At 41.2% G+C, this 25845-nt stretch overlaps 1 protein-coding gene across 7 annotated transcripts in view; it reads left to right on the forward strand.

Moving 5' to 3' along the window:
- sorcs2 (sortilin-related VPS10 domain containing receptor 2) overlaps positions 1-25845 on the forward strand; it is a 289978-nt gene that overhangs the window by 231975 nt on the left and 32158 nt on the right. For all 7 annotated transcript variants that reach the window (XM_047338822.1, XM_035148847.2, XM_035148848.2 and 4 more), the window contains exons 5-8: positions 2614-2687; positions 8564-8628; positions 13516-13634; positions 17297-17386. In XM_047338822.1, coding sequence (XP_047194778.1) covers positions 2614-2687; positions 8564-8628; positions 13516-13634; positions 17297-17386 — 348 coding nt within the window. The remainder of the gene's footprint in view (positions 1-2613; positions 2688-8563; positions 8629-13515; positions 13635-17296; positions 17387-25845) is intronic.

The raw sequence follows: 25845 nt of genomic DNA on the forward strand, positions 1-25845 counted from the left end.
ATAGTTGGAGGGTAAATCCTTTGCAAGTAAAATAAACACACACACACACAATTGAATGTTGGTTTCCATATTTAAAACATGTTGCAAACTGGATTTGAATTCTGTAAATGCAGTGTGAAGCCATTTGTGTCCAAATGTTCTACCTTGGTTGTGTTTTAGATGCACAGACTGTTAAAGTTTTGGTCATCAGATCTGAGGCTAAGTCCTCATCAACACAACATTCTGTGTGAGCCCATAACTCCTGTAAGTACAGTACGTCACTGACAAACCAAACAATCAGGCCAAAAGCTTTGATGCCTTCAACAAAATATTGGGGTAATTATTCCCGTCTTCTTTTAAATTACTCTTCCTAACTTGGGGGTTAGATCAAAGTGAGGCCAAGGTATTCATAGTGAGGCATAAAAAGACATTAACATAAGGTATAAAAGCAATGAATATGATTTTAAAAGAGTAAAATAAGCTCAAATAAGTAAAACATGAATACAAAACGTAAAAGAGGACTCCGAGAGTTTGTTCCTCTGCCAACGCTAACGCCCTATCTCTCCATATTAAAGAGAAAGGTTAATGGCTTCTTCCTTTGCCCCTCCCCCACCCTTCCACTAAGTTTCAGTAAAATCGTCTCTGTAGTTTTTGCGTAATCCTGCCAACGTACATACAGACAGACGAACAACAATGAAGAACTGGTGGAGGTAGCCCTAGCCATTTTAATTTAGTTGGAATAATTATGAAAAAGTAACTAATGTGTAAAGAGAGATTGTTGAGGAAACCACTAAGCTTGAGATGCTAGGTAAGAAAAAGTAAGGAGCTAAAGCTGTAGCTGTTTCACGTCTCAACTAGTCTCCTACTAAATCATATTACAAAGAATTGCACTGATTCATCCAAAATGAGCGTTTGATCCCACCATGCTTTTTAAAGTGTTAAAATAAGATGCTACTGGAAACATTACATAATTTCTTGGAGCTAGAATAGACTGTAGCTCTGAATGCTGCTGGGAAATGTATCTAAACTAGTAGAACTGCTGCTCCCAAAAGTAAAAGCCTCTCACAGACATACAAGCTTGTACAGCAGTGTAACATTTCTGCTACATGGCTCTCTGGGTCGTACACTGCAGTTTTCCATCCGGCCCTCTCTGCTACAAAGTGGAATTAATCGCCTCCATAGTTCTAACATGTCAGTCCAGTCCCAGCAAACACGAAGGTTAAGACATCACATCGTCGTCCTATGTATTACTTATGTCCTGCTGCTGCGAGGCACTGAGACGAGACATTCAAGGCTGCAACACTGGAGAAGAAAAGCTAATTACATTCACGTGACAGGTTAATATCAATATATCATTGTGTCTCATTCACTCTGAGGCATTAATACAAAACAAATTAAACACATGCTGGCCTTTACACTGCATTGATTGTTTTACGTGGCTCCAAACCTGGAAGTCCACCTGCCGCCCAAATATAATCTCAGAACGTTAGATAAAAGAATACAAAATGCTCGTCAAGACTCGTCCTGCCACTAATATACGTGAAGTGAAACAATCTGAGAAGGAAAGGTCACGTTTCAGTTGAACTGCTCAGTAAGAGCAAAACGCCACAAACTGTTCCAGTTCAGTAGTTAAAATGTCAAATTCAACAATTAACTCATCTTTGTCAGTATTTCACAACTCTGAATTCAAAGACGTGCACACACACACGCTGATTGAAAAGTTTTTCTGTCAAGTGGAATTCGAGATAGAGGGAGATAGAGGTGGGACATTAGGTCCAATAGTTCATAAGTCAGAGTCTGGCTCAACTCCTCAACTTCAATAATTTACACATAATTAAACAAGAAATTCAATTAGGTTTTAATCTGTTCCATATGGGCAGGCTCAGATGGAGGCAAAGAATCCATTCAAACAGAACAAAAAAATCATTTAGCTAGAGGATGATGAGAGGACGCGTGGCAGAACGTGCAAATTAAGAGGGTTTTTGAGGGCAGGGACAGATTTCCATCAAGGTCAGCGTGAGATTTGCTTTTTTTTTTCACAGCCACAAATGTTCGGTTCGAACGCGCTTTAAAAATGTGTTTGGTCACATATTTTCTGTTCACCCTGAGCAAAGGAGGGGTCGTCATGAGAGGTGTGCAGACAGGATGTGCAACCTTAACAACAACTATGCAGGATCTGTCAATGGCAAGCATTGAGAACTTGTTTTTGAATGGTTAAGGAAGGTTTGGGAGGTGAAATCCTTTTCTAGCCTCAGTGTGCTTTTCATACATCAAGGATACGTTTTGTGTTGGAATTAATAGACTTTCATTTTGATCAATGGCATAAAAGCTTAGATAACACACACACACTACTAAAAATACACGTTCCCTCTCACTGCTCATGAAATATAAGACGTAAGTACACACTAGCACACAAAACCTGATATGACTAATAATTAATTGAGCTCAGTTTTAAGTTGGTGAACCATGAAATTCAGTAGCTTGATTGGGTGAACGTTTTTTTTCCAAATACAGAGTTTTATCCTCCATTGTAGGGCATAGAGTGAGTAATAAGACTCGGGTTCAGCTTCATTATTTCATGCTACACTCATTGAGTGTTTTCTAATTGCGTTCTTCTCTCCCCTTTGAATCCAGATCTTTGCTTCGACCGACCTGGGCCGCAAGTGGACTTTGCTTCAGGAGCGTGTGACCAAGGACAGAGTCTTCTGGTCAGTGCAACTCATTGTTCTCATCAGTGATCAAGGACGTATTGAGCAAAGCAGCAGGCCGAGAAGTCAGGCTCAGCTCACCTGACAGCTACAGCAGCTGATCTCAAAGCCAGTGGCTCGGCTCACTCCCTTCCATGCATTCAATGGCAAAGCTCAAACAAGGCACCTTATCTAAGCTGCGTCAGCCTGCCTCCCCCTGCTGCTTCCTCTGCAAGCCGTTTTGCATCCCACCCCCGCCCCAGCTCCCCCGTTTTTCATACTGTGTTTGATTTACTCAGTGTCATTTCTGTTGTCACTGATGTCTGTTCTGTTCCCTTGGGGGGGTCTTGCTGCTGCTCTCCCTGTATTAAGCTTTCCATGAAGGCACATGGAAGGACAGAGAGTTGAGCTCTCTCTGTCTTAGGCTTCCCACGTATGCACGACCCAGAACAGAGCCATACCGCCAAATGTAACTTGAGCAGATTCAAATGAAGATGTCTTTGATGAAAGTGGTCCTGACTGAACTAGAATTCAGCTCAACGTTTGAAATGTCTAACTTGAGTACTAGAAAGCAGAGGATTTGAATCCCTTTGTTACAAAGATGTTGCTTTTAAAGACACAACTCAGTGATGTCATTGTGAGCAAGGAAGTAAAAAGTTAAAAAGGAAGTACAACAGGATTTTCTACTGTTACTACTTTTAAAGTACAAAGCTGGACTCAGGACACAATATGTCTTGGTAACATGAAGACCAAACCTGGCTCTTTCCTACGTGAAAGAAATACTTTCACTTTTTACTTTCTTTACATAAACTGTAATATTCCAATGTTAAATGTAAAAATATTCCAAGAGATGCTGAAAATTACACTTTGATGTGGAGAGTTGCTGTTATATGTTTTTGTGATGAAGACTCTTGGAACAGCCTGGTAGCAGTGCAGAGATATTCCCAGTGGCCAAAGGCATAATGTTTTGGGTTCTCTGTCCAATCCATTCTGAACAAGATATCTCAATAACACCTTGAGCGAATTTCTTAATATTTGCTATAAGCGTTTAGTGGACTCAAGGACGAACTGATTGGATTTTGGTGGTCAAGGTCACATGACCTCCTGTTCTTCTGAACGTGATATCTGAAGATATCAATCCACTCGTCTAACTAAGGAAGCAAACAAGTTTAAATAAGGTAACTAAAAAAAGTTAAACTCTCAGTTCTCATTGTTGATTCGTCAGAGGAACTTCTGATACCTGTTTTTCCCACGGAGCACCAAATATGGTAGTCGGTAGGTGTGGGAGTTTATTTTACGACATTTTTTTATTTATTAGATTTAAATGCTCTTGCAGGAAGTCTATTTTGATCAAGCTCTGCCAGACATTGAGTTGAGCTCCTGCAGAGGTAATGGGTCTATTTTTTTTTACTGATCCCATAATGCTATTTACACAATATTGCTCAAACAATAAAATTATATTGATATCTATATCCCAGATGCAAATAAATCAACTTTATGTGGAACATTAAAAATAAAACTCGAACTTCACCTCCAATTTTTCTTAAACTAGAAATTTGAATTGGATTTTTGTCGTAAGCACTGGAGTTAATGCAGCAGAACCATTTTATGGAATCTCTTGAAAAAGTACCCAAAGCAGGCAGAGGTATATATCTTTTCCCCACGTGTGTAATATTTCACAGCTTGAGCAATCTCTTCCAATCCTTCCTCTCCTCACTCTCACCTTCATGGTATCTTGTATCAGGATTCTCTCCCTCTTATCACCTTCCTTCCATCCTCCTCTAACTCTCTCTCAACTCTCCTCCCTGTCCAGTATGCATTGGTGTAAAAACGATGCATTCAAATGTGGTGCATTTAAATGCAATTAAGTACACACCCTCATCTTCTGAAGGTCAGGAAGGTATTGCAAGCCCCTGTTGGTTTGTTTCCTCTCACTGTCGATAGTAAATGAGCTGGTCCGCACACCAAAACACCTCTGATTAATACCACCAACTGTAATGCACAAATCATGCAAACACTGCGGCGTGAAAATTTAGAAGTCGAAGAGGAGAAAAGTAGAGTGTGAGGAAGGAGAGAGGGACTTAAGTACTTACTTCTTTACGCTAAAGTGTCATTCTCTTTATCAGATTTAGGATCTGAATGTCCAACTTGAACTTTTTGACCTGACATCAGCAGCGATGCAAATAAACTGTACAAAATAGCGAGTAATTACCAATGTTTGTGCTCCTTACTTAAAGCTGAACCGAACTTTATCATGAACAACAGATCAAATGTATAGGTGTTCATTATTTTGCTTATACATGCAGACCCACAATGAATTATCGCCATCTCTTTAGTTTCCCTGGTTTTAAAACCAAGACTTTATGTTTGTTTTTAAATAGCCCACTGCACATTATTTGTATCTTCCAGCACTAAAATGCAGACAGATAAAGTTAAGGATAAGTTTTGAAAGAGTTAGAATTAAAAGAGAGTAAATATTGGTCATAGGTTCATCAAGACTACTGATTAAAAGTATTTGCAAACCAAGTCAGTGTTTTACGTAAAGGCTTAATCTTCATGCACAGAAGCCTTGCACATTGAGTCCAATGCCTTTTATTAATTTTGTCCATTCAACCCTGAGAAGCCATTAAGAACAAGGAGAATTTCACCTTCTGATCAAGGAGCTGCGAAATTATCGCTATCGCTTCCAAGTCTATTTTAAGATGTCAGTGTTTGAGTTTGACTACCTGCAGTGAGGCCGCATATTGAAAACAAGGAAACAAACTGCACTAATAGCAGCAAATAGAACCTGTTCCAAAAACTTCAATGATGTCAAGAAACAAGATTAATTGATTGATTGATTGATGTAAATCCTCTTATATAAAAACAAATAAGCTAATTTCCCAAACTTTTAAACCATTCCTTTAAGGTTCACCAACATTTTACTTTTCACATCTGCACGTCATTATAGTTTAAAACCAGCAGAAGTTTTTATACGGCCTGGCTAAAGCTTTGTCGAGGAAGTAGGACATCAAAAGATTATTTCACAATGTATATTCAAACCTTGCTACTCTGAAACTAAACCACTGTTTTATTTTATTTGGCTTGGACTTAACTGCCTGCAGCAAACATACACAGGTGTTCAGATCTGCACATACTGTAAGGCTCCTGGCAAAAAAAAGACAAAAGGGCCTGTATACATGTGCTATAAATATGTGTAGCCAGAAGGAGAATGAGTTAGCGAGTCATTGTTGGCTGTAGCCTTTGCCTTGCCTGTGGCCTAACAGTCATAAAAGGCAACAAGAGAACAGGAGTCTGGCAGCCAGCGCGTATAAATCACATAACAACACATCACGTTAAAGCCAATCTGCCATTGGGGTGGTCTGGCATATTGTGTTCCGGTTTACCTTGTTTTGTGAGCCCAGGCTGTAAACCTTTTTGTTTGTCACCCTGAATAAAAAGTAACAGCAGTTTTGAAATTGAACCGGCCTCTCACAGGGTGACAACTGACAACAAAAGCACACGTCTGAGGAGAGGCGATAAAAGTGAAATGCCGTGAAAAGCATACGGATAAAGGAGCAATAGCAATGCAGTGACACCAGAGCTGGGATGAAACTGAATTCCGGCCCAGGGAGGATGTTTTTGCAGCATGCCGCACCTCCTCCGCCTTGTCCTCTAAAGGAATTCACCTTTCTTTATTTACCACCTCATGTCTCTCTATCACTCGTGTCTGTCGTTCATTTCATTTCCCCTGCCTCCCTTTTCAGCCCTCGCAGTCTGTCTACTTGCACTTCCCTGACCAAAGGAGGAGGAAATCCCTCACTCTTACTGTGGGCTGTGATGAAGCTCGAGCTGAACCAAAACGTTAGCGGAATGAATAAATGATGTATTGCCGGCACAGAGAAAGCTTTCACCTTCAGTCTTGGGTATTTGCATTTCAAGCATGCAGCTGACACTTTTATCCAGAGTAACATGAGTGAGAAGGCTCAGGTTCAAAGCCTTAGTCAAGGACACTTGAGCAGGAAACATTGGACCTGTTGGTGATGAGCGTTCAAACAGTTAACCTGAGGAAAGATGAGGTGTTGGTTCTCCTTGCCTTTTATAAGTAGGAGTGTTGCTCATCACCTACTGATCACCTGTGGTTGTACAAACACTTACAATACCAAGTCAACTTTAGTCTTATATGTGTTTAGGTGTTTATTTATGAGTTACAGGCAAAACACTGATCACAACACCTGATTCCAAAACAGTATCATACCACATCTCAAAGTTTAAAATATATCACAACTTTTTTAAGTAAAAAAAAAACATAGTTGTAAGCATCTTTCAGCTGTGATCACTTTGTAAATGTGTAGGAATAACTAAGTACGTTAAGTTGAAGTTTGGAAGCCTTTAAACTGTTGAAAGAATATTGGAAGTTAATTTTACAAAAACAATTTTATATATGCTCCTCTAAAAGCCCCAGGTCTGGATCATATCAACTGTTTAATTGTCAATATTCATCTCACACCTGGTCGGCCTGGTTCCAGACTTAAAACCTTTAATAAAGATTTTCTGAAACATCAATAAAGAGAGAGAATGAATGGGAAATTTACTTTCAGAACTAGAACTGTTCTAAAAGTGGATGGTCACTGGAACATTTTATTTGTCTAACATCTCGAATTTGCACTCCGATTGACATGCAATTGCAATTTTTAGTGCCGATGTAAATAGTACCAAATCTGACAGTAAAGGTGACCCAGTGCCTTAAACATTACCCAAACCTTAAATATAGTTTATTTACCACAAGTACCATGTGTTCCAAAACGTAGACAACGGGCATTTGGTGTAAAAACTATCACTGAACGAAATCCATGACTTTGCAGAATTGCCTGATATCTGCGCTCTTGTCAAACTATACAGTCGATATTTTTGCATGGCAGGTGAACCAGACTGTTTTCTTGACCATTAGGGATTGATGTTGGTTTTTCTCTGACACTGTTGGAACTAAACCAATAAAACGTCCCTGGAGGTCATCTGAACTTGTCATGCCATCGTCCGGCTGCTGTGAGATGAAGCGCTGTAAAATTCTAATATGAGGTGACTTTTATAGCGTCTTTGATGGAGCAGTAAATCAGCAAACACTCATATGTGTTGCTTGAAGTTCTTGAATGTCATGGATATGTAAGCTAACTCATCATACTGACCAACTGAGGAAGACTGAGTCATCAACCTGCAACATGAGCTGCAGATCCTGGAGCATTTCCACTGATCCAGCCTCTCTCCTCCATTCCTCCCTTCCTCCCTCGTCCCTCCTCGGCCTGCTAATTGCTCGTAAAGTCTTTTTATAGGCAAAGTAATGAGGTTTTAAATCTCCACTCTATCTTTACTGGGCCGGGGAAATTTCACCAACTGCACTACACAGTCCTAATCAGATGAACTACTTAGTTTACTACTCACTGAAGGGCACACAGAGCGAGCGCACCGTAGAGCATGTCAGTGTGGTTCTAAGACAGAATAAGGTTATAAACATTTTGGGAGGTTTTCTGGCATGCTGGGCCAGGCTGAGTACATCTGAGTGCACTTTCCTAAAAGAGCTGAGCTGTGCATATTTACAGAGCTTTCTATTTCAAAGAGGATCAAAGGATACAGCACATAGACACTGAACTGGGATCTATGATTCAATCACTGTGCATTTGAATCGAACAATATTTTTTTTATTCCTCAAATAAATACAGTGTTGTAAAGTATAATATTAAAAATTATGTTCAAAATTGACCTGAAAATAAGTTGAAACAATGACATTCTACATTATGCGATCTTCCTGATATGTGCTCATTTGTAAACGTATCTAATCTGAAGTTGGTGCTATGTTGTTTTGTTCTAATTTCTGATGGGATGCATTGTAACTGATCATGTAACAACCCTCTGTGTTCCAGGTCTGTATCTGGTGTGGATGTGGACCCTGATCTGGTGCACATGGAAATGCAAGATACAAGTGGAGGTACAGTGATGTTCCTGTTCATTTATCTCCTGACACTGTTTGGCCGAAGTCACCCTAGCAAAGAAAAATCTATTAACTCAAATGGATTCGCTTTCAGGTAAACTGATGTGAAACAGTTTGAAACCTTGCTGGGATGCTGAAAGTGCTTCAAGGGTCTGTAACAGACACAAGTTAAAATTGAATAAAGACATTAATGATATGTTGTTTTTTGAGAGTACGCAGTCAATTAATCATGGTTGTTAATAATATGGTTAATTTACTCCTGCAAATATTTCACCATTAAAAAAAAAAAAATTAGTGGATTCAGTCAATAGAAATGCTGGAGTGCTTTTATTTTGAAACGGTAGGCTACAGGAAGTGTTCGATAGATAAACTATATAGTTATAGTTTATAGCTTACAAAACATATATTAGTATACAGTATCACTTTAAAGGCTAAAGGAGGATTCCTGGCCTGCTTCGTCAGATCAATTCTGGAAACAAGAATCACTTCTCTGCCTGACTGTTTGTGGAGCAGAATTATAACGTGCTCTCTCCCATCAAGGGAGCAATAGTTTTAACAATGCCTGCAGCGTAAAGAAAATGAATGGGTGACCTTGCTGTTGGTTGGGCTGTGATGTTTGTGTGTGGGGGTCAATGGGGAATAAATGGATAAGTTAAGAAGGGGAGGTCAGGGGCCCCCCAGGGGGCAACAGCAGCGGATCTGGATTATCATATCAGCTGAGTGACAGACAGGCAGGTTAGTGCCTAACTCATTACAGAGGGCCAACAGGGTAATAGAAGTAGTGTGTGTGTGTGTGTGTGTGTGTGTGTGTGTGTGTGTGTGTGTGTGTGTGTGTGTGTGTGTGTGTGTGTGTGTGTGTGTGTGTGTGTGTGTGTGTACTTTACCTCCTATGGGTGTCCCAACCCACTCCCCCCACTCTAAATAAGCCTGAGTAGACAGAGTCAGAGAGTGATGACAGATAGTGAAGGATATGTTTTTTGTATATTTGCGGTGTCGTACTCTATTCCTCTATAATACTCCCCTCTACTAAAAAAATACCAACACTTCTTGAATCCCTCAAGGAGACACTCACCAGTCTTTTAACCCACACACAGAGAGATGCTGCCTGCAATGTGAAAGCTGTCAGCCCGAACAAGGCTGCCTGTGTTTGCTGAGGGTGAAAAGGAGAGGCTGTCTGTCTGGGCCAGCTGCCCAGGCTTGAGAGCTCTTCCTGGGGCTAGGCAGCGCCACATGGTCCACCCCGCACTCCATCTCCCCCTCCCTCACATTCTCTTCCCTTTTCCCTCTCCCCGCGTCTGCACCCAGATAGATAGATAGTCGAGCGGGGCTGGCGCGATCAGGCATGCCAAACCAATCTGTTCGCCCCGTGCACTCCCCACCACCCCACCCTCCTCCCGTCACATGCGGCACGGCCAAGGTTAAACGGCGGCGTGCTACAAAGACGGACATAAAGTTGTGGAAGTCTCTGCAGAGACGTCTAGCCGTGCCCATGCCTTTTGGGGGGGTGGAAGTGGGGACCGCTTGCTGACGAGTGAGACAGGGGCTCCAGAGAAACGGGGGGGGTGGTCGATTGATGGATGAGCCATGTGCACAGGGAGGCTGGCAGGGAGTGTGTCTGTGTGTGTGTCATTAGGGAGATTGATGTGCAGGAAAGCCAAGCGCACCTTGTTCATGCGCTGATACACACAGGCATGCAAGCGTTGACACACTTTGAGGCCTGTAGACAGACAGACCAGGATTTACATGTGGGCACAAACACTCCCACACACAGTACACACTCTTCAGTTCTCCCATTAATGTGCAAATTTAAATGATAGGTGTCATGCTGTCAAATTAATGTCATAAATTATTCAAGACTTCACTCTTCTTTATTTTCAAAATCACTATTTATCCACTCTGAGTTTTCCTTGTCATATTATCTCAGCTGCACAGGAAACGTGTGTGTGTGTGTGTGTGTGTGTGTGTGTGTGTGTGTGTGTGTGTGTGTGTGTGTGTGTGTGTGTGTGTGTGTGTGTGTGTGTGTGTGTGTGTGTGTGTGTGTGTGTGTGTGTGTGTGTGAGGACAGCAAGTGGCATGAAGAAGTGTCTGTGCCACGAGCTGGAACTGAACACATAGTCCAATATAATAGTTTTTTAATGAGTTCTCTGCCGTATGCTGCTTTGATTAAATGTCCAGGTTTTTCAATAAATTAGTCAGTCCATTTGTTGGACCAGACACCTCATGAACAAAGACGACAAAGAGAGGAAGAGGAGTGCAGATCCAATGAAGAGGAAGGACTCATTGGAGTGTTGTGGACTTTATGTCGATTTGGGTTCATTGTGTTTGATTATGTTCTCCGGTGCTTTTATTCTAATGAGGAACAAGGTTGTCGCACATATTTAAAGGTGCCAGTGTAAATCCTGTTGTTGATTAACACCAACACACAAAGACAGGTAACAAATTAATGTAAAAAATCTGATAGATAAATGGAGAAACGTGACGACAATGCCTCTATCCATTGGGTGCAAGGTGAAAATATTTTTATTTTGTTGACGTGTTGAAGCTGCATTTTGTCCGTCCTGGGAGAGGAATCCCTCACATGTGACTCTCTCTGAGGTTTCTAGGTTTTTTCCTTGGTAGTTTTTCCTCACTCGTGTTGAGGGTGAAGGGAAGAGGATGTTGCACCTTGTTAAGCCCCATGAGGCAAATTGTGATATGTGAATATGGGCCATAAATTTTGATTGATTGAATGAACCATTCCCCCCTGTGTGTCAAACGAGCGAGAATTTGTTAATAAAACAGGGGTGGATCCAGGGGTGGGGCCAGGGGGCATTGGCTTCGGATGAAATTATTGGCCCCTGAAGTCAACTGAACTTATTTCAATCAGGAGAGACTTGATTCACGATTTAACAATGTTTATTTGACAAGGGCACACAGTAATGTGAATGTTTTAGTCTTTGGCACTTTAGACCCCTGTGTGATGTCATCAGGTTTAGAAAGGGGGTGAAGCAGAGCGCAGAACAGGAATCAAAGCTAAAGAGCGAATAGTAAACAGGTAATTACTTAAATGTGCATCTACTGAATCAGGTATTATGCATTGATGTTGGACATCTAATTGACCCCTCTGTAAATTGTGGACCCTTATGGCCCCTGATTTAGAAAAATTGTACATCCACCACTAGAATGAAAAGTAGTTACAAAAAGATGGTGTGGCACAATGGTACTAATAATTGCACCTTAATTAGTGTTTGTCTAACCAGCCTTCATTCACAGCTTGCCTTACTTTGATTGTTCAACCTTGTCATTATATAAAGTCATGGTACTTATATCTTCTACCTTATACCTGAATTACTGTGGCAGTGAAGCAAGGGAGCTACATCTCTCTGTAGTCCCATCACTCTGATTATTGGCTCATGTTCCTACGACAGGAAGCTGCAGTCCCAGGTTTGAGGTCTGCAGTTGGGTCTGATTTCGGCAGCTACCATCAAAAAGTTCCTCATGTTTACAATCTACTTGGCTGACTGCCTTGAAATTGAAGGGAATGGATGAACCGTTTTCATTTGCTGTCCTGTCGCGCCCACTGGCTAAAATGGCAACATTACACTTAAAATCTCATAATCTAATCATCAGATTTCCATGAAATTTGCTGAGCATATTCTTATCCCCGGAGGGTGAAAGCTCTCTGAGGTTTGGTGTTTGTGTGATGGACGACCACTGCCACATCTCTCTATCGTTACAATAACTTTTTAAAAGATTTATGACAAAGTCAATGTGGGAGACGTCTGATCCGCTGAGGATGTTGCTAAGCTTTTAAGTCGTATCTGTTGATCGTGGCTTCATGGTGACGATCACGTTCATAGTCTGCAGGGTTAGGATGTAGTCAAAAAAAAATTGGGTTTGGGCACCCTGTGTATCCCTGCTATCATAACTCACAGCTGAACAAACAGCTGTGTGTGTGTGTGTGTGTGTGTGTGTGTGTGTGTGTGTGTGTGTGTGTGTGTGTGTGTGTGTGTGTGTGTGTGTGTGTGTGTGTGTGTGTGTGTGTGTGTGTGTGTGTGTGTGTGTGTGTTCCCTCTATTGCCAGCTTGTCACCTCTGGGGGGGAAAATAACGGCTGAATTTCAGCAGCCAGTGTTGCTGATGCAGCTGCTGGTTGAAATTCAACACTGACTGAGCTTTGCAACAGGCACTAACCTCTCAGTGTGTCTCTGAGGATAATCCCTTCGGGCCATGTGGTTGCGGGTACTGCTTTAAGTCTATGGGGAAGCTGTCATATTTTATACAGTTTGGAAAATGATGTCTCAATTTTTCTATTTGGCTCATTTGTCTCGACTCGGTGTCCTCCATAGATTTTCCCTCCTGTCTGTCTCTGTTGGTCTATTGGCCTGTTTATGCTTAATGCACTTGGGCACTGTTGGGCCTTGGGGAGCAATGTGCTCTACTGAGTGACTAGTTCTAGTTTTTCTTATTTTACCAACTGTAACTTACATATTCTATTATTACTGGCAACATCATTACAATTGTCACTGCTGCTCCCTTCGTCTCTGTCAGACCTTTTCTCATGTACGAATAGTTTAAACATTGATACACCTCATCATTTATTTAGACACTGTCTTTTCTCATGAATGTTGTAAATATTGTTATTCTGTTGATGTTCTTTCTTACACACGGCATCTATTGCACTTCTGTCAGTCCTGCGGAAGAGACCTCTCACATGTGGCTCTCTCTGAGGTTTTCTACAGGGTTGTTTTCCTGTGAATTTTTGTGGTGGGGTAGTTATTCTTCACTCTTGTTGAGAGTCAAAGGCAGAGGGTGTTGCACCTTGTCAAGCCCTATGAAGCAAATTGTGTTGTATAAAATTAGATTAATGAATTGTCTCCCTGTCTGTCCCTTTGTGTCCCTGCAGGTTACCTGTACGTCACGTGTCTCATCCAGAACTGCTCAGACAAGATGGTGACGGCTCAGTTCCTCGGCAAAATCGACCACAATTCGCTGTTGGTGCAGGACGACTACATATTTGTCAAGGTAAAAATATCAGAACATTTATTATGTACTAATGTGTTAAGGAAGCAGCAGATCCTGCCTGCTTTAAGCTTAAATAAGCTTATTCATTAACTGTGCAATCAATTCCGGGAATCAATGATCCGGTGTAAAAACTCCTAAGTATGAAAAGCATGTCCACCTAAGCTGACACCTCAACGTGTTATTAGTATTGACGTTATTAGTGCCAGTGCTGCACATTTCCCATTAACCTGCTAATCAATGTTGGAAAGAAGATCTTTGCTTTGTTTTTTGATGGATGAAAATCCAGCCGCAATTTATCAAATCATGTGATTGTGATGTGATTTTAAAATGAATTTACCACGACAGTTATCTCACTTTGGTTCTTGCAGAAAGTCTGTGTTTCATACAGAGGTCGTGGAGTTTGAACAATGGGGGCATTTATCAGGCAGAGAGGGTTTGACAAAAGATCCTCCTACATCATGGGAGTAAAACAAAATAAATAATACTTTTTACATTTGTCATAATCCGTTACAGTTATTATTTCAGCAGACAAACTTTGACTCATCAAAGTATTTTTGCACTTCCTACGTTTAATTAATGCGACCACCTCCACACAATTAACACTGACCATCAAATGTTCTTTAATTTTTTCATAATCTTTCCAATTAGTTGAGATCTTAATTCATTGTAGTTTGGGATTATTTTGTGGACTCCACCACGATATCAACATTATTCACCACATATCGATTTATACTTTTCTTAAATTGGTAAAAACTTTATTTATACATTCATTCAGCACCTCCTGACTCAACCTCTCTCACACTTGCCAACACACACTGACACACGCACACAACAACATCCTTTGGTCTTCGCGAACACAAATGACAGTCCTGTTAACTTGCATATAGAGCGGGGAAGTGAGATACTGAACAACAACTCTTTCCACTCGTTCATTGCCTGAAAGTAAACGTCCTGTTCCTCACTTCAAAGCAGTGGATCAGTGTGGAAGCTCGTCTCCTCAGTGCTCTCTTATTAATCATACTTCCAAAATAAGCGCAGCAATTAGAGAATTAATACCACTGAGTCGCAGCTTTTTAAATGTGTCCTCCTGAATCCGTCATCTCCCCTGCTACTTATCATCATTCGCCGTCTGAGCGTGTTGTGTTGTATCTGCCGGTGTATCTTTTCAGTTGTGTCTGTGTTTGCGCACGCAGCTGGGACTGCAGCTTTCTGTCGGTGCGCCTGATAAACTCTGCAGCTCCGATAACACACAGGGCCGTCTGCTTGAGATGGGAGAGAATTAGGACAATGTGCAGAATGAATATTGTCTTGTCTGTAATTGACTTGTCATGCAGTGCAGCACTGTAGGCTCTGAGGAGGCCGATGCTGAATCCCATTTGCATGCGATAACAGTGGAATATACATGAGCTGGTATAGTATAGAATCTCTGCAGTGGGATGGAAGAGTTGTATCTTGTGTGTGAGTGTGTGTGTTTGTATGTGTTGAGTGTGTGTGAGACGAATTATATCCTCATTAGGCAACAGTAGACAGGTCCATTATCCTTCATGGATTAGCCCACTGATGTCAGATGTGGGGGAAATGTGTGAGCAGAAAACAAGAGTGTCATTTCTTCAGACCCAAGACGCATCGGCTCCACGCGGCTCCCACTTGACACCTTATAGGATTTATACAACTTTGTTTGTTCCACACAAACAGTAGAGCTCCCCAACAGCTGTACTCTGAGGTGTCAAATGGTGGAATGACCCTTAAATTAAACAATTAAAAAAATATATATATATATAATAAGACTTAGGGCACAGTCATACATACACAAATGCAAAGGAGATATTGCCCGTCAGAATTGAACAAAGTTGAACTCCATACAAAACCACGCTGCAGATTTGCTTCGCCACAGGAAGCAATTGTTTTATCAACTTGTGCTGATTGGAAGTGAACAGGTCGGCGAAGTTTCATCCCTGTTACATTTGCGTATGTGTCACCAGGCCCTTGAGAGCGAGGGGGTGAATGAACCATTTGCTTCCGTTTTTTTAGGCAAAAAGCAGCGTGGCTTTGTTCCACCATATAATATATATATGTATATGTATATACATATACATATACATATTATTAGATGACTGGTGTTTTTGGAAAGCCTGGTCATTTTAATGGGTTGATATGAGGGGGCTGGGGTTGGAACCTGGACCCCCTTGCACTTATCACGTGTTGAACCACTGTAGAAATATGCAGAGTTAGAGCAAAGAATGCAAAGTAAGCACTGGCACACACACACTCACTTAATTTCATCCCACTTCACCAGCCATTATTTCGAAAGTGATCCCTTTTTTAAAAACGTAGATGGTAGAGCCTGCTGCAGGGGCTCTCACTTTTAAGAAACATATTTTTCATTGTTTCATCACTTTTTCATCACAGTTCAGCACAAAAAAAGCCGCAGTCTGCAGCTTTGAATAGCAGGTGAGGATTGTAATCGCAGCACAATCTGAACATCAACAATACAGATTCAGAGAGGAAACAAACACAACGCTCTTCTCACAAAGGCCTAACTAGAAGTGCAGAATACAAAGCTCTTTTGTAAACTTTAGCGCTGCTCATCAAGCCAAATGGCGACAGGGAATGTGTTTCACAGAAAGAGGTGAGCCGGTGTCTGAGCCACCCCGTCACCAGGGATTTGACATGTTTGGCACCTGTTTAAGTCACTGTCAGTAACCGGCGATCTCTTTCCTCTGCTAAAAAAACACAGCCTCAGCTGTTTAAGTATTCTGGTTCAGCGCCTCGAAAGCTTTCTGTTCGGCTCTCTCTGCAGGCGGTGGGGGGGGGGCAGCATGATTCAGCCTTTTATTCAGCCTTTTTACGCACAGGTCCCAAGTTGTGAGGTGATGTCAGGGTGCAGCACAGAGGAGGTGGCTTTGCATTTAACTTTACGCCTGATGTAACTCACCGACAACGGATGATGAACTCTGCTCCTCAACTTCGCTGGAAAGCTTTTCTCCTCTGTCTGCAGGGAAATGTCTTCAGCCGCTACAGTCTCTTGTTTTTCTGGAGCTCGGTGGCACAGACTCCACGGTCGATTTTAATTTCATGTTCAGTTTGAAAATCTGTTTCCTTCAAACTGACTTAAACAAGGACCTAAAAAGTCCTGAAAAATGTGGTTGACAGAACTTGTTTTTCAGGTCTTATTTCTTTTGTTGTCTCATCTCCAGCTTACAAAAACTGATGAGCAGTTTTCTCTGTGTGTTGACAATTCATAGATCAAACTTGGTCAATATTGAAGGTTATTGTTAGTCGTAGGCGCAAAATGAATCCACTGTTTTTTTTGACTTTGTGTGAATTGTTTGTTTACTGAATAAAATATCTGAAAAGCAGAGAAAAGCAATTTTATTGATTAAGCATCTTTTACAGGTAGATTCAAGGTGCTGTAAAGTTTTGGTAGTTTTCCCCTATTAGACAACAGGGTAATTTGTGAATATGGACTATACAAAACAAAATGTGATTTATTGAGGAAGTTTAAAACAATTTTCAATATTAAAAAGAGTAGAAGAAATTAGGTAAAAGAAACAAAAAGGATAAGAGGAAAACATTTGTACTTTTGGGTGGTCTACACATTGTTTCTTGAAGAAAATGTTATGTTGAGTGTTATTTATTTTATTTTCTCTCCCTATCCCCAGGTGACCACAGGGAATCGTACCAAGCACTATGTGTCCTATCGGCGCAACGAGTTTGTCCAGATGAGGTTTCCCAAGTATGCCTTGCCAAAGGTAAAGCACAGCTTACTGTAGACATGTTAATGCTTCCAGAAAAAGAAGCTAGCATTAGATCCCTGTCATGTTTTTGATTAAGACTGATCGTGATGAAGAAGGTTCATTTATCTTTTCAAAGCAGAGTTTTGTCTCAGTGATATTTTAATGTTTAACTCTGAGTAGAAAACACCACATATCAGCAGCAGCTTAAAATATCTGTACCATAGACTGTATATCTCCACTTTGACTGGAAAAGCCAAAGCTAAAATATCTGAGAAATGGGTGCTGCATTCTTAAGATCAACTGACGAGGCTTCACGTCGTCATCCACAAGTCACAGTTGTTAGGGTGAAATTCCCTTTTGGTGCTTCAGCGAAGTGCCTTGCTTCAGCTGAACTCTGGAACACAGTTTTATACAGAGGGAGGACTGTGGGTTTTGTTTTCTATAATTCATTGCACATTTGAGTCACTTCAAGTCAAAGGCTCCCTTTGCTGCCAGCATTGAAAGGGGGAACTATTACAGCTATGTTCAAAGCTATGGCTGTACATACAGGCCTGTGAGCATTACGCAGACGTACATGCCATGAAAAATGCATTTCCATAAAAGGTTAGAAGACATAAATATGTTTCTATTATTATCTTATGAAGAAGTAGAGGTGCACTTGGAGAGTGTTAACTTCCACCAAGACTGATTAGCCACTTAATCACCATATTGGATATTTAGATTAGAAAGCCTACATGTGGATCAACAAATTTCACCGGTTCAGAGATATAAGCACTCCGCATTATGTTTTTTGAGAAATGAAAAAAGCGTTGAGTATCTCGAAATGTTAAAGAAATGGAAAATTGAATTCCGGGATCCACCTCCTGAACCCCATTATGATCTGAGGTGGCGAATAATAACGCACGCGAATACCTCAGCGTTATTTGAAAACAACCCCCTAAAACCTGAGGGTTTTCTGAAGAGCTGACAGAATTGCCAACATTTATAATTTATTTCTAAGCCTCTGAAGCAGATAGAGACATGAATAAAAAAAGATCTCCCTATCTTAAAAGTAAATACATGCAGATGTTGCATCAGGTCCAAATGGGTAAATCAAACTCGCTCCAAAATGGGGTTCTTTATGGATTTTCTTTGGCTCATACCCCACCTTTCCACCAAGTTTCAAGACAATAGCTTTTGTAGATTTTGCGTAATCATGCGTAATCCTAACTAAAGAGGTATTTGTTTTGCATTTTAAACATCCTTCACAAACAGCAGATGAACGTCAGTGTCTAGAAATATAACCCAAGAGAAATGTTAAAGGCAATTTGGTATTTTTCCCATTAAGACACTCCTGTCCGGTATAAGGATTCAAACCATCACCTCCACATGTTCTCCAATAAGTCAATACATGCAATTGAGGGCGAGACGGCTTTTCCCTCACTTCAGGGATTCAAACCTACGACTCCAGAGCCCTATCACCACTATGTTCCACTTCTTCATTGGTGTCAGATGCGTTCAATATTAAATATTCACCACTAAGCATCGATCCAGTTGCATCCTGTGTCACTGACTGAGGCTAAGACGATAAACGAGCTCCAGTCCAAAAGGAGACAGGACAGGAACCTTTGCTGTCAGCGCCGATGACACAGGGGCCAGCTTTAGCGCGGCACCAGCCTGAGTGCTATTGAATGGTGCTGATTGAATGCCAAGCCCTGAGGAGATATCTCATGTATTTTTCAGCTTTAAACTAAGGAAAGAAAACGTTTAAGACAATCACTGGCATTGACACTCTGTCAGAGAGGACAGCGTGGAGGGTTTTACACCAACACACACACACACACACACACACACACACACTCCAGGAAATGTATAGAATTACTCCTGTTTGACTTCAGCCCACCACTTAGAGATCATGTGTCTTTATTGCTTGACTACCTCAGCAACCGTACTCAGTGATCCTTAAGGAAGGTGAAAGGGATTGAATTACACACACACACACACACACACACACACACACACACACTTGTACTGCTTTCAACAAGTAGAGAAAATAGAATCAATTGATTAGGTGTGGCAGGAAGCCTTTGATAAATCAATTTGTGTATGAGCGTGTGTGTGTGTGCGCTCGTGTGTGTTTAGTTAAAGTATGCCCGAGTTGCTCCCTCCCTCTCTCTTGTCTCCCTCTCCGTCTACACGTGTCCTCTTACTTGGGTGAGCAGATAGGTCACAGGTTTTGAAGCTTTTAAGTGAGGCGACACACAAGGGGGAGGAGAGGAGAGGGTGGTGGGAGTTAAGGGAGAAATAAAGAGGGAAATGGGGATGTAGCGAGAGACAGGAGGGAGGAGAGAAAGGGAGGAAAGTGTGTGTGAGGGTGAGGAAGGGAGTGTTTCCATGTTTTTCCACTTTGAATAATTGAAAGGCTCTAGGATGAAAAATGCAGAGGCCATCAGAGAGAGCAGTTTGGCTCTGTCCTGTGAGACCTGACCCGAGTTATGGATTAAACACACACACACACACACACACACACACACACACACACACACACACACACACACTGCTTACTGGGCTGTGAAATCACAGGTAATAATTGTTCCTTTTTGCTCTGTTTCCGTCCTCTCCCTTGCTGTCTATCACCCTGGTTGGAATCACCTTTCTGTTTAACACTTTGTTTAACTGAGTGAGATTGTACAACCACAGTGCACAGACAGCTCCAGTGGACCAGATAGGTTGGTTTGCTCAAGGACACAAAGAAAAGGGAACTCCAGGGTCACTGGGATATTGCCAGGAAGCTCAAATCATAAATTAATCGTAACCTTAATGAACTCACCACTGACCCAGTCTGAATCTCTAAAGGGCAACACACACCTTCGTCAAAAACCTAATTTTGCTACCTACGTGACTGAATCAGGCATCTGCCCCAGATTCAAAAAAGATTCATGGGAATCCACTTACAACCTATTTCCCATTTCCTAGGAAATGTATAACAGGAAACTGGGACATTTCATAATTGCGCATGTCAAACATATTTAGGCTGATACGTAAAATATTTTTAGGTTTCCCTATTCCCTGTCTTGTTTCCACCCCTACCGATCAGAAGTGGAACTGACACGACTTCTGCAGAGTCATTTGACCAGGAAGAATACTGATTGTATTCTTTCCCACTGAAGACAGAAGTCAGATGTTACTGTTTTTACCAGTTTGAAAAAAAGGCTCCAGTGGTCAAAAAATCCCACTAACACCCACTAAAATCTGACGAATGGAAACAATTGAAACAGAAAACACCAAAAAAAGTGACGGCCGGGTGAACAAGCTAATTTGGCAAATCAGCTGGTCAATTGCCTTATTTTTTGCAGGTTTACCCATATTTTTTTTTTTAAATACACTTATACTTGCTAATTTTGGTGTATAAAAGGTATTAGCCAACTTAGTTATCCTACAACAGGATGTCTGCCAATAGTGTTGCATGGATGTGCTTCAGAGGAGGTAATGAAGATGCAGAGCGTGTGTTTGTGGTTTTCAGTGAACTTCAATCGCAACATGATGGAATTAAAAGTGAAAACCTGCTAAAGCGTGCAGGAGCACTGGATTCTTACTTTATCCAAAACGCTTCCCTACATGAAAAACACACTGGCCGATGTGTCAGCATATGAAGGATTCACATTCAACAGGAGGGTAAAATGCACCAAAAGAAAGAATCTCGACATTCCTCATATAGCTACAGCGAAATTCAAGCTGCATGTGAAGTTCACCCCCCACCAATACATTATTTCAGGGTTCGAGTGGAAATGTATGTATTAGATGAATTGAAAATGAATGGACATTGAGTGAAGGGGTTGAGGTGGATATGCGTATCCTAGGTTGACCTGGGAGATACGATAGATCGGATCATTGGAAAAATGGTTAAAATCAAGGACAAGGACATTTTCGTATGTGCTTATTATTCCGAAGAGGACATATTGCATCTTTAAGACGATGCCCTTCAGAAAGCTGCATGCAGCCAGAAGCCAGTCAAGTATTTCTGAAAGGTAAAATGTGTGGGCCAACTCTATCAAAGACCTCTTAACTAAATTCAGTGTGAATAATGTCCAAGGGGCATGATGAGGATTTTAATATGATTAATGGGATCTGTTGAGTGTGGAGGGAAATGAGCCCAATGCTGCTGAGAGAGGGTGAGCACTCTGAAGAGGCTATTATGTGACGGATGACTGCCAGGGGAAATCTGGCATCAGATGTTTTCCTTTTTTTTTTCTTCTAAATTAAATGAGCAAGACGTTCCTCAAACTATTCGGTCCAAGTTTGTGTAATGATGGAGTCTAATCTATTAAAAAGAAGCCTGGAATGACTGCACTGTAAGTGAGCTTCCAGCAGTAAAGTATCAGAAGTGCTATAAGTAAGGGACTTTTTAAAATCCCCTTCTTATGTCATGAGAGTATTACAGTTTTAGTTTATGGTTTGAAACAGTCTCATATTGATGTGCATAAGAATTAGGGAGAAGATGGATGCACAGGTAGCAGCTCCGCAGCTGGAGCCAGGCTTTGAGTCACAAACCTTAAATCCGACAGTAAAAGGTGTCAAAACGTGTGCTTTTCTACTTGGTTCAGGGCTCACCTGATCTAGCCTTAACTATAAGATTTATCAAAGAGGAACGTTTTAACTTTAAACTTAAATATAGAGATAGTGTCTGACTCCTGAACTCAGAGTGGGAGCTGGTTCCACAGGAGAGGAGCCTGGTAGCTGAGGGCTCGACCTCCTGTTCTACTCTTTTAGACCTGTATTCATGGTGTGAAGAGATCTTTTGGGACAATACTTTAATATATGATAGGGCTTGATTGTTAAGGGCTTTGTGTGTGAGGAGCAGGATTTTGAATTTATTTGAAGTAATGGCTCTGGCGAGTTGGCTTTTATATTTATATAGCACATCTCAATCGAAGAAAGTAAATGTGCTTTAAAATGAATAAAGAATAAATTTGAAATATATGTATATATACATAGAATCAGATTTAAAGGTGTATACTTAAATACCAAATACAAGAATATTATAACATAAAGCATTCATCAAATGCACCACAGAACCAATCAGACATACTGTGCAACATTGCATCAGAAACTCATTCATACAAACGCACAGAATCAAAGACAGAATCACAAAGCAGCTGAACAGGAAACAGACCAAATGCAGAAAATCGGGCAAAGGCCTGAAAGGGCAGAAATGTTTGCTTTTGAAAGTCAACACTCCTGTGACAGACCTCAGGTAAACAGGAGGCTTGTAAATATAAAGGAAGTATTGAGAGTTCTTGTGGAAGACCATGGATGCATCATGGTGGGGTGATGATGTTGCTGACAGGGCCTGGAGATACAACCAGCTCAGTGGTCGCGGGACTTTTTAATTCCTGGTGCTCGCGGGCAAGGATTCCTCTCAATATGGGCAGAGCTGTTATCAGCTGCTCGCACTCTCACAACAAAGTAAGACTTTGGGGAAATAACTGTAAGTAAAGTCCCCAGTCCTCTGCTTCCATGAAATCCATTTCACGTGCATAAATCTCCATTATTATTGGATGCTTATGTTTTGTTTGCATTCTAATAGTTTTCTGCCTACACTGGACTGATGGTGAACTGCTACTCTGCATCTTAAAGCCATTCCCCATGTTGACTCGGAATATCAGCATTGGTCATTAATTGGAATCCACAGAACCATTCCTCATGAATAACTGTAATTCCTTGCATGCTGCATATCCACCTAACCTCATCACGTTGTGTTTACCAACAGTAACTCTGGGTGGATGATGCTATGTAGAACAGAAAAGATCAGGAATCATTCCTTATTACTGCACTTACCTATTTAGTGTAAGAGTTGTTATGTCAACCTTTTCTCCTTGAAATTACAACAACACACTGCAAATTTGTTTTAGTTGAGAAATGTGATTGATACTCTCTGGTTACTTTTCCTGTCTTGGCCTGGGTACATGGTGCCAGACGTTAAATTGGTGTTTCTGTTAAATGGTACAAAAGTTTACATTTCCTGTCATCTGCTTCAAGTCGATGTTGTTGTTTTTTGGAAGATTCAGTTGCTGAAAAACCACCATAAAAACAGTAACTATGCTTTAGGTTGTCACAGGATATTGCAATACCAGATATTTGAGGAGAACAGATGAAAAGGGAATGCTCGGCAGTAGCAGTAGGGCCGGGGCGATATGACTTCAAATCAATATCACGATTATTTCAAACTAAAACCTCGATAAACGGGGCGTCGCTTCTTCTGCAGCAATGAAGTAAAAACACTGTGTTGTGTCATAATCTGTGGGAAGAACTTCTCTCCTGTCTTCAGGAGTTTGTGGGACGTGTGTGTGTGTCTCCTCGTCCCTGTCGCGCTTCACACAAACTGACGATCACATTTATTTAGTTATTAATCGATGCTGTCCGGTCACTTTAACCCCGATGTCCTGGCTGTGTGCGTCACATTACGTCTGGTTTGTGAACTGCATGTGTGCGAAATATTGAAGTGTTTTTCAATGTGTTTAAATACGTGTCTCCTGAACTTTAGAGCAAATCAAACGAGCACAAAGTAAACTTCAAGTCCTGTACGTGTTCTAATAACTTCTGATTAATGTAGGTGTTTATTGTTAAGGTTTAAAGTGAGCACGAACCTGACAGTTGGTGAATGCACGCATTGGGGAAAGTATTAACCGAAATAACCGACATGAGCGTAATTTATAAAGTTACAAACGTCCGTTTTGATTTGGTTCGTTGCCCAGCCCTAAGTAGCAGTTTGACTGAAAGTAGGTGTAACACGTATGACAAAATAAATCTCAAATAACAGTAAAGGTGGATGTTATACTGTAAGCTTGCACAGTTTAAGGGTAAGCTTATTGTCAGCTTATTGAGTGTAAATTGAGCTTTAGCCCTCCCCACCTCTCTAGTGGTATTAGCACCATGCTGAGTGCGGGTCAAGGGAGGGGAAGTTTGAAATCGCTGAGTGTAGGTGGTTCTTTCTCGCAGCTTCTGGGACCCAGGATCTCAGATTTTTCACTCTCAGCAGTCGGCCTTGTGTCTGGGGTGACTGCGGCCCTGCTTGCCCTGACAGAGATGGATGGAAGGTGTTTCTCTCAGAGGGCACTCAGTGATGCAAAACCAATACGGGGCACGCTGGTAGAGATGTCCTTCTATGTCAAGTCAGGATTTCAGCCTGAGAGTAAAGGAGAATGCACTTGAAGCCAAGCAGGTGGCATTTTCGAAAACACACAGCTTGTCGTGCCAGTCACTGATATTTCCCACGACCATTTGTCTTCTCCTTGCCCTCATCATGCTATGTTTAGCTCCTTTAGCTATGGCGGAATGTAGAAGCTTTTCTCAAATGCCACCGACTCCAGTAATGGATCAGAGAATACAAGTTGCAGAAGTTTGGGCAACATTTGCACAAAGGTTCTTCTTTGTTGACTTGGCGCTCCAGTTAAAAGTGGAATTGGATCCAGTTCATAACAAATGGTCTGTATATAGCCCTCGTCTATTCTTGATGACCACTCAAGGCTCATCAGAGTACAGTTTTGACCATTCACCCATTCCCACACATTCATACATAGCTTCATACAGTGCAGGTGCAGCACGTTCTCTATCACACGTCACATATACATTGTTGGTTTAGCCTGCAGATGCCATTTGGGGTTCAGTATCTTGCCCAAGGACACTACGGCAGGTGGAATGGGGGAGGCTGAGATCAAACCGCTGACATTCTAGTTAGTGGACGACGGCCTCAACCTGCTGAGCCACAGCTGCCACAAACAGTGGGACTACAGCTCTGTCTGACTTTTTTATTCTTTTTAACCATTCCTACTATTATGATACCTTCTGTAAATGTATACCTTCTACAAGTGATGGTGAAAGAGAGTCTCTCTTTGTTGAATACATTTTGGGAGTTTTTGTTAAAGTTCATTAACAAAAATCAATACTGAATTTAGAACTTTTCTGCAGTTTCCAGGCTCTTGTAACAATGACAAAAATAAATGCTCCTTTTTTGAAGTTTCTCGACAGCACCACTTCGCTGTAGTCAAACGCTCTAATGTCTCCGACTGTTCTAAATGCCACAACTTACAAAAGCAACTTCTTTGAATCAAATCTCTCTTCTCATTTCGACCAAATCCGCCCAGTTAAGTGTGTGTTTTTCTATGTCTTCTTGCTGAGTGCATACAAAAGCTTCTTTCAACTGCCCTTCATCATAATCCTCTTCAGTATTAGGGCTCAAATATTTCAAACTGAGTCGAAGAACGTGTTGCTTGACTGGCGTGTTGGATCTTTAAATTTCAGGCACAAACTTAAAGCTTAGGAGTGAGCACTTCACAGGTAAAGACATAGACTTTGAAGAATTGTAAATGAAATTGTTTATAACAGATTTATATTCACAACTTTCCTCTTAAATCTCCCCTTCCTGCAGTTCTAGTATTTCAAAGGGAATGTAAAGAGGCTATAAAGCAAATATCAAGGAACAACGATTAATAGGA

This window comes from Hippoglossus stenolepis, chromosome 23 (assembly GCF_022539355.2).
Source record: "Hippoglossus stenolepis isolate QCI-W04-F060 chromosome 23, HSTE1.2, whole genome shotgun sequence".
NCBI lineage: Eukaryota > Metazoa > Chordata > Actinopteri > Pleuronectiformes > Pleuronectidae > Hippoglossus > Hippoglossus stenolepis.